The sequence below is a fragment of the Furipterus horrens genome, unplaced genomic scaffold (assembly GCF_987537825.1).
Source record: "Furipterus horrens unplaced genomic scaffold, mFurHor1.1.pri manual_scaffold_5, whole genome shotgun sequence".
NCBI lineage: Eukaryota > Metazoa > Chordata > Mammalia > Chiroptera > Furipteridae > Furipterus > Furipterus horrens.
The window spans coordinates 93,683,166-93,691,273 of NW_028327175.1; the positions used below are offsets into that span (position 1 = coordinate 93,683,166).

Consider the following 8,108-nt stretch of genomic DNA (forward strand, 5'->3'; position numbering starts at 1 on the left):
TCCGGGAATGGCCGCGCCTAACACCTTTATCCGAAACCGGAGAAGAGCTAGCTACCTTCTGGAGCGAGGAGAACCTAAAGGCGAGGAACAGAGCTACTGCAGCAATTCTGCAAGCCCCTTCAACTTCGACCCACTTTTCCCGCCACCAAAAGGCACGAGGCCACGCACAAGCTCCACAGTTCCCTCCAGCGGCGAACTCTCAGTGACGAGGGACATGCGCAGCTGGAAGGCGAGTTTGCGCTTGCGCAGCTGAGCGATTGCCGCCATCTTCCAATCGAATGCCCTGTAAAACTACAAATCCCATAATGCTGGTCGGACTAACTTTTTTACTTTAGGCGGCGGCAGCAGTGCCTGATCGTTAATGAAGCACATCGTTCTTTCGCTAACTTTTGTCTCTGTCCCAAACTTTTACTTCTTTTCGTTCTCTGATTCTTATTCTTCCTTATAACCCCCTTCGCACTTTTATTTTAACATTTTGTTTGAGACTCTCCACAACCCCATTCTCGCCTTTACCGCCCTCTTCTCAGCCACAGGACCGGCACCCCAAGCATTGTTGGCAGGGAGAACGGGCCACCTAGCACCCAGTAGAAAAGGCGTCTAATAGCTTCCCCTCTATTGGCCGAGGCAGGGGCCCAAGCAGGCATAACCTCTTCCCCACCCACACTTTTTTTCTATAAGGTGGTGCGAAGCCGCGACGTGCGCTAAGGAAGGCCTGCGTGCGAGATGATGGTAGTCAGGTTCGCAGTCCGCGGGCTAGGGCCTCGAGCGCAGGAGTTGGGTGGTTTGAGGAAGCGTTGGTGTCAGGGCTTTGGGCGTGGAGACAGATGTAAGGGCGTGGTGTCCCCAGGTGATCGCGATTAGGGGAAGGCTGAGGACCAGAGAACAACAAAGCCATTTCGGAGAAAGAGGAAATTGGACCACATTGGCTGTTTTAGTGCTGGTGCGTTTTTTTGTTTTTTTTTTCAGTTCAACAGAATATTTTCCGGGGGGTTGAGTTAAAATGACCTATCGTATTTTACTGAAAATAGTTCGTAGAAAGACGGTCAGTACACTTCCCTTACTCTACTTTTAATATTCACCCCTCTGCCTCTCCAAAGACCAAAGTTAGGTGGGCAGACGGGGACGACCAGGTAATGAATAATTCATGAGGACCACCTCGTTCCTTAGCCAGGCCTCTCCGAATCGTGGTGACGCACGTTACGTGTACCAAACCTGGGGGAGCGACGTAACAGTCCCCGCCCCTAGGGCGGAGGGCGGGGCGTCATCTCCAGCACGTGCTGCTCCTACCCGCGCAAGCCCAAAAGGGTGTGCGCAGGCGCTTCCCGCTAGGGGGAGGAAGGAGGCGGGGTAGAGAGGTTGTTGGGTTTAGAGCCGGGCGGAGACCGCTGAGACTCATTCCTCAGGAGCAAGGGTCGGGTGTCAAGGAGACCTTTTCACACCAGCTCCCCGTCCCCCGCCTACGGTGGGTGGGTTCGCGCGGCAGAGACAAAGGATTTCAGTAGGGACGAACATAGCTGCGAAGGGAAGTAGGGTGTCAGTTTCGGGTGGTGGGCTTCTGGGGAGGACTTAGGGGGGTTATATTTAAACTCCCAGAGCCGTTAAGTTGGTTCGTACTCGGATGTGCGCGCGACCAGGGTGGTGGCAGAGTGCGCATGCGTAATTCTGGGGCGAGAAGAACGCGCTCTAGCAGTGCGCGCTCGCGGCAAAGCGGTAGTGGTAGAGGAGAAAGGGGTCGGCGCACGCGCGTTTGTTTCTTTGAGTTCGGGTCTCGCGGGCATCTTGTTTTGGTCTCGCGGGCGAGTGGGGCGCGCTTCGGGGGCGGTGCTTGAGCGCGAGACTAGGCGAGAAGAGCAAAGCTGCGCGCGCACTCGGGAAAGGGGGGAAGGGAGCGGTGTCTAAGAAGGGGTTTTAAGCCCCCTGGTTCCCCCTGGTAGCTCTCGACTGGGACGGAGTAAGGCGAGGAAATGATAGAGATGGCGGCGGAGAAGGAACCGTTTCTGGTCCCTGCCCCGCCGCCGCCGCTAAAAGAGGAGTCCGGCGGAGGAGGCAGCCCCTCGGTGCAGCTGCACCGAGAGGCCGCCTCCGGGGAGCTTCGCCGTGGGACGCAGCGCGGGCCGGGTCCGCGCGCACACTCCGCTGGGGTCCCGGCTTTAGGGTCCGGCAAGGAAAGCCCCGGGGCTACATCCACTCCTCGGAGCAGCCAGTCGCAGCAGCAACGAGGGGGCAGCCCCCAGGCGCACGGGGAGGCCCGCTTGTCGGATCCCCACGGGCGAGCCGCTCCCCCGGACGTGGGGGAGGAGCAACGGGGAGGGGGCGGAACAGAACTGGGCCCCCCTGCACCGCCTCGACCCCGTAATGGATATCAGCCCCACCGGCCCCCTGGGGGTGGTGGGGGCAAGAGGAGAAATAGCTGCAATGTAGGGGGAGGTGGTGGAGGCTTCAAACATCCGGCCTTCAAGAGGCGCAGGCGGGTTAATTCGGACTGTGACTCAGTATTACCCTCCAATTTTCTCCTGGGGGGCAATATCTTTGACCCACTGAACCTGAATAGTCTTCTGGATGAGGAAGTGAGCCGCGCACTCAATGCAGAGACCCCTAAGTCATCCCCACTTCCGGCCAAGGGACGAGATCCAGTGGAGATTCTCATCCCCAAAGATATTACTGACCCGCTCAGTCTCAATACTTGCACTGATGAGGCCCAAGTAGTTCTGGCTTCACCACTCAAGACTGGTCGGAAGCGGCATAGACACCGGGGACAGCACCACCAGCAGCAGCAGGCAACTGGAGGGAACGATAGCCAATCTGTGTTGCCCATGGCCCCCCTCACTCCCTCACTCTATGGGGAGGGCACCACACAGCAGCAGAGGCATAGAGGCCAGAACCGCGATGCCCCCCAGCCCTATGAACTCAACACAGCCATCAACTGCAGGGATGAGGTCGTGTCTCCCCTTCCATCTGCCCTACAGGGTCCCTCAGGCTCCCTTTCAGCTACTCCAGCTGCCTCAGTTACCTCTGCACTCCCGCCTTCCTCCTCACGGCATCGAAAACGTCGCAGGACTTCCAGCAAGTCAGAGGCAGGGGCTAGAGGCGGAGGCCAGGGTCCCAAGGAAAAAGGCCGAGGGAGTTGGGGAGGTCGCCACCATCTTCACCCACTACCTGCAGCAGGTTTCAAAAAGCAACAGCTGAAGTTCCAGTATGGGAATTATTCCAAGTACTATGGGTACCGCAATCCTTCCTGTGAGGATGGGCGCCTTCGGGTGTTGAAGCCTGAGTGGTTTCGGGGTCGGGACGTCCTAGATCTAGGCTGCAATGTGGGTCATCTGACCCTGAGCATTGCCTGTAAGTGGGGCCCATCCCGCATGGTAGGCCTGGATATTGATCCCCGGCTCATCCACTCGGCTCGCCAAAATATCCGACACTACTTGTCCGAGGAGCTGCGCCTGCCACCCCAGACTTCTGAGGGGGACCCAGGAGCAGAGAGTGAGGATGGGGTCACAACCATCCGAAAGAGGAGCTGCTTCCCAGCCTCACTGACTGCCAGCCGGGGTCCCATTGCTGCACCCCAAGTGCCCTTGGATGGAGCAGACCCATCAGTCTTCCCCAACAATGTTGTCTTCGTCACGGTAAGTGTCTTGGGATAGGGACCAGGTATGAGGATGAAATTAAAAGGGAACGAGACGGGAAGGTTATGAGCCAGAGGGATTTCTGTGCATGTAGTCCTCACCAGGAGAACCAGACCCGCAAGAGAAGGGTCTGAGTCTGCAACTGACTCCACTGGGTGTCTCTTACCACCTATAATCTGGAAAGGTGGGCACTCTACCTGGGCTTCTTTCTCCTGACTGCTAGCCCCCAAATGGGATCTGATTCCTTTTGCCCTGCTCCCTGCCTGGACTATAATCCAGACCAGTCCACTTTCTCTTGGTGGCTACTGCTGATGCACTCCAGATTTAGTCCAGGTGGAAACTTGTCCTCCAGCCTACTCAAGGTACATTGGTATCAGGCATGGAATGCCTTAGGGTGGGGGGATGATTAGGGTCATGGCTAATATTTACAGGTTCTGTCCTTTGATAGGGACTTTGCATTAGATATATAAAGTTGGTTGAAGAGTGTCAGTGGTCAGAGTCCTGTGCAGGAGGGGAGGGTAACATGTCTTCATTCTATCCCCTGACTGCACATAGCTCCTCATAAAACACTTCGTTTTGGTCATCTGCAGTAGTGTTGGAAAAATGGACTTTTCAGAGGGTGGTAATGAGCTTATCTGGGAAAGGTTTCCGAAGGGATGTGCTCACTTCTCAGGAAGAAAACAAGCCTGAAACCTTGCCAGCCTCAACTACTGAGCAGGAACCAGCAATTAGTCCCTGTGCATAATATTGAGTCACTCAACTTAAAGGAAAGGGTCTTGGAGGAACTCCAGCATTCTTTCTCTGCAGTTTTACCCCAGCCTTGAAGATCTCATGGATTCTTTGCTCAATTTTAAACTACCCAGACTCCTTTTTGTTTGGTTTACCACCTGTAGCATGCAAGAAAATGAGACTGAGGGTATCACAGGTTTTTATGGCCAAGGGCTAAAGTGAGGCTACAGGATGAATTATGTGGGGGCAGTGGTTCTTCTATTGACCTTGATTCTCAATTCTTGCCCTCAGGGTAACTATGTGCTGGATCGAGATGAGCTGGTGGAGGCCCAAAGACCTGAGTATGACGTGGTGCTTTGCCTCAGCCTCACCAAGTGGGTGCATCTGAACTGGGGAGATGAGGGACTAAAGCGCATGTTTCGCCGGATCTACCGGCACTTACGCCCTGGGGGTATTCTGGTCCTGGAACCCCAACCTTGGTCATCCTACAGCAAGAGAAAGACTCTCACAGTGAGTTGGGGTTTCAGTGGAAATTGGGGATATCCTTCCTTTAGTTAAGAAAAGTCTTCAAAGACTCAGAAAGAGGATTTTCTGAACAAGGTGCAAAGTCAACCCTCTCCCCCCCAGGTGGGCATCATTCTGCAACAAGCTGAAATGGTCCCCTGCTCTTCTCCATAGGAAACAACCTACAAGAACTACTATCGAATCCAGCTGAAGCCAGAGCAGTTCAATTCCTACCTGACATCCCAAGACGTAGGCTTCTCCAGCTATGAGCTTGTGGCCACACCCCACAACACCTTCAAAGGTAAGGCTGGCTTATTTGTTGTGGGAGGGAGACCTGTCCTATCTGGAGGGTACAGACCCTATGGAGTCATGAGGTCCTCCCAATTATACACTCTCTTCTCAGGCTTCCAGCGTCCTGTGTACCTGTTCCACAAGGCCTGTTCCCCCAGCCACTAAGTGGCCCTCTGATGAGTGTCAAGAAGCTGCCTTCTGCTCCTAAGGACTTGAGGGGAAGAAGTATCCCAGTCTTTCCTTTCTGGCTCCAGTTTCCTTTCTTGGATCTGCACAGAAAGCTTATTCTATGTTGCTGCCCCAGCCTCCTTCCTATACTTCTGGTACCTAAGCAGCAAGCCCAGCTGTGCTGGAGTTACCACCATCTTCCTCTCCCCCAGCCCACTGGGCTGAATGGCATGGACTGTTTGCTGACCTCTGTTCTCCGAGGGCACAGGAGGTGGGAGTTATCAAGCTCTCTAGCCTCTTCCTCCTGTTCTTCCAAGGAGAAATTCTCATTCTCCTCAGCCCTTGTCCTTGGCTATGTTTCAGTGGACTATGGATAGACGCAGAGGCTTAAGAGGGGGAGCTTGATGGGGAGGCACGCAGGTACTGTGAATATCCCTCTGCTGTCCTCCATTGGGAGCGGGGATTGGGTTTGGAATGTAAGAACAGCACAATAAACTTGTTTAGGGCAGTGGCCCCCATACCTATGTCTGACACTTTATAGCTGCTGGGAAGGGATGGTGCCTTCCATTACAACCTGTACTTCCCCTCTGTCCAAATTAAGAGTTTCAGGGTTTTCCAGTGGTTGGGAAGATTGTGAATTGCCAGATCTACACACAACTGTATAGAATCCTAGTCAGGAAAAAGGGGTATAATACCAATTTTGATGTGAAATTTGAAGAGTTTTTTTCCCCACCCCTAAAATGAAAACCTATTGACACCTTTTTTTGTAGAAGTTTTGGCAGAAGGCTAACTGTGAAAATTAAGAGTTTTAGTGGAGCTAGAAAAAAGCGCTTGGACCACTTCACTGCTATAGGACCTACCTACATGAATCCTCCTCTTTTGGTGCTGTAGAACCAGACTGATGGGCAGTTTAACTTAACGTGTAGCTCGTAGCAGCTTGTCAACTGTTCCTGGAACTTTGGACATTTCAACAAATAATGAGTACTCTGGTCACGTGTAAAAAGGGGCAAGGCTCTTGAAGGTAAAAGGAGATAACAAGATGCTAGTAGCTACCCTGCAGGTTTCCTGAGTCAGATGGTATGTGCTGAGACCCAAATGTTGAAGTGATCCGAAATAAGTGGTGCAAAGAAACAAGCATAGTGTTATCAAAACAAAGGTGATAGGTGTGACTGAAGTCAGGAAGATAGGGGAGGGTATCTAAACCTCTGACTTGGACCAGTGTTTTATACTTGTCATTGCTGAGTTCCTTTAAAAAAAAAAGGGAAGCCAGAACACTTCCAGGCAGCTTCCAACCTGCGGCTTGATCCCACCCAAGGAAAGTCCCATTTATTAGAAAAACCACTTTATTATGATACTTATGAACTAGCAATTCTGGGAACCTCCAGGTTTACACTTCCCATCGCCTCAGTGTCTGGTACATGAGGAAGGTATCCTCTGACGGGCGTGGCCGGAGCTGGAGGTGGAGAGACGGCAGACTGTCCATGGTCAGGTGTGGAGATTCATAAAATAGTGTTTCTGGGTGACACAGAATAGTCATGTCTGGCCCTGGCCCTGGAGGCTCCTGTTGGAATTGGAGTCCAAAGCAAGGTTACACTCAGGAGAGAGGAGAGCACGCGACAGAAGAGGGAAGGGGGCATGGTAGGGAATTCAAGCCCAATTCCCTCACCTTTGGGGGTGGGGCTCGAGCATGGGTTGGCAGGAGCACCAATTTCTCCTTTAGCGCAGCGTCCAGAACCTGTTCCTCGGGCACCTGCAGGCTCACCAGGTCCCGGAAAAGCCGCTTGGAGCGCGGCACGTTCAGCCCTGAGACCGCAGGGGGAGCGGGGGTGAGCCGTGCCTCTCACCCCTACTCCCGCGCCAGGCTGGCCGTCTACCCCCCTCACCCTCGGCCACGCTCTCCTCCATGACACAGCGGGTCTGGAACGACTTTCTCAGCTGTTCTTCCACGGCTTTTGTGGCATCGAACTGGCCCGCGGCTGCGGCCCGCGCAGCCTGCAGTTCGAGGCTCAAAGCCAGACTGCTGTGCTGCGCGGGCACACCCAGGTCCTGCGACACCGCGGGCTTCTTGCATGTTGCGGCGGTGACCTGCAGCGTCTCAGACCGGACCGGGGAGAGCGGCGCCAGGTGGAAGCGGACCTGGTAGCAGAGAGGAAGTTGGTGAAGAGGTGGGTGCAGGGTCGTTGGTGGGCTGCCGGCCAGACCTTAGGCCAACTCACCTGCCGCCCCTTGCGGGCCCCGCCCCGCTGGTTTGCCCGCCACTTCCCCCGCCTCGGGCTGCAGTTCGGCAGCTGGGAGCTCTCGGACCGCGGGCTCAGGCTCAGGTCCAGGCCGGGTTCTGGCACTGGGACTCCGAGCTCCGGGGCGCGGGACTCTGGGGGTGGTCCCGGCGCCGCCACGGTCTCTTCCCCTTTCACCGATTTCAGCTCTGACTCCCCACAGCCCATCATCTTTTCCTGGCTGCTGGGCACTGGGGCGTTAGGGGCCAAAGGTCACAGGACTTGCGCTCCTTTGTCCGGCCCCTCCCAGACTCCACTACCGGAAACTGTTAGCCCCTACCGAAGGGGGCGGGGAACGAATCCGCCCCTTCCCATGACGCTCCTAAGCGTCATTTCCGCTGTTCCACTCGCTGTTTCCCTGCCGGCTTCTGCCATCGAACGTCGGCACCAGCCCTAGGCCGAGGTTTTTTTTAGAGCTGAAGCCCTTGGGCGCTCTACGGATCCTCATCAGTACCATTTCTCCTTTCTAAATCTACGCTTCGATGTACTAGCCCATCGGAATCTTCACTTGGCTTCT

General features: G+C 54.7%; 2 protein-coding genes across 2 annotated transcripts; one reads left to right on the forward strand and one right to left on the reverse strand.

The window, feature by feature from the left end:
- Positions 1 to 986: 986 nt before the first annotated feature.
- Positions 987 to 5,835, forward strand: MEPCE (methylphosphate capping enzyme). Its single transcript, XM_090276751.1, has 4 exons — positions 987 to 3,623; positions 4,644 to 4,862; positions 5,031 to 5,157; positions 5,260 to 5,835. Exons 1-4 carry the CDS (start codon positions 1,965 to 1,967, stop codon positions 5,310 to 5,312), a joined length of 2,058 nt encoding a protein of 685 aa, XP_090132877.1. The 5' UTR covers positions 987 to 1,964; the 3' UTR covers positions 5,313 to 5,835.
- Positions 5,836 to 6,640: 805 nt separating this feature from the next.
- On the reverse strand, positions 6,641 to 7,882 carry PPP1R35 (protein phosphatase 1 regulatory subunit 35). The gene is made up of 4 exons (XM_090276752.1): positions 7,532 to 7,882; positions 7,199 to 7,451; positions 6,982 to 7,118; positions 6,641 to 6,876 (listed from the first exon to the last, which is right to left on the reverse strand). Exons 1-4 carry the CDS (start codon positions 7,760 to 7,762, stop codon positions 6,703 to 6,705), a joined length of 795 nt encoding a protein of 264 aa, XP_090132878.1. The 5' UTR covers positions 7,763 to 7,882; the 3' UTR covers positions 6,641 to 6,702.
- Positions 7,883 to 8,108: the final 226 nt, after the last annotated feature.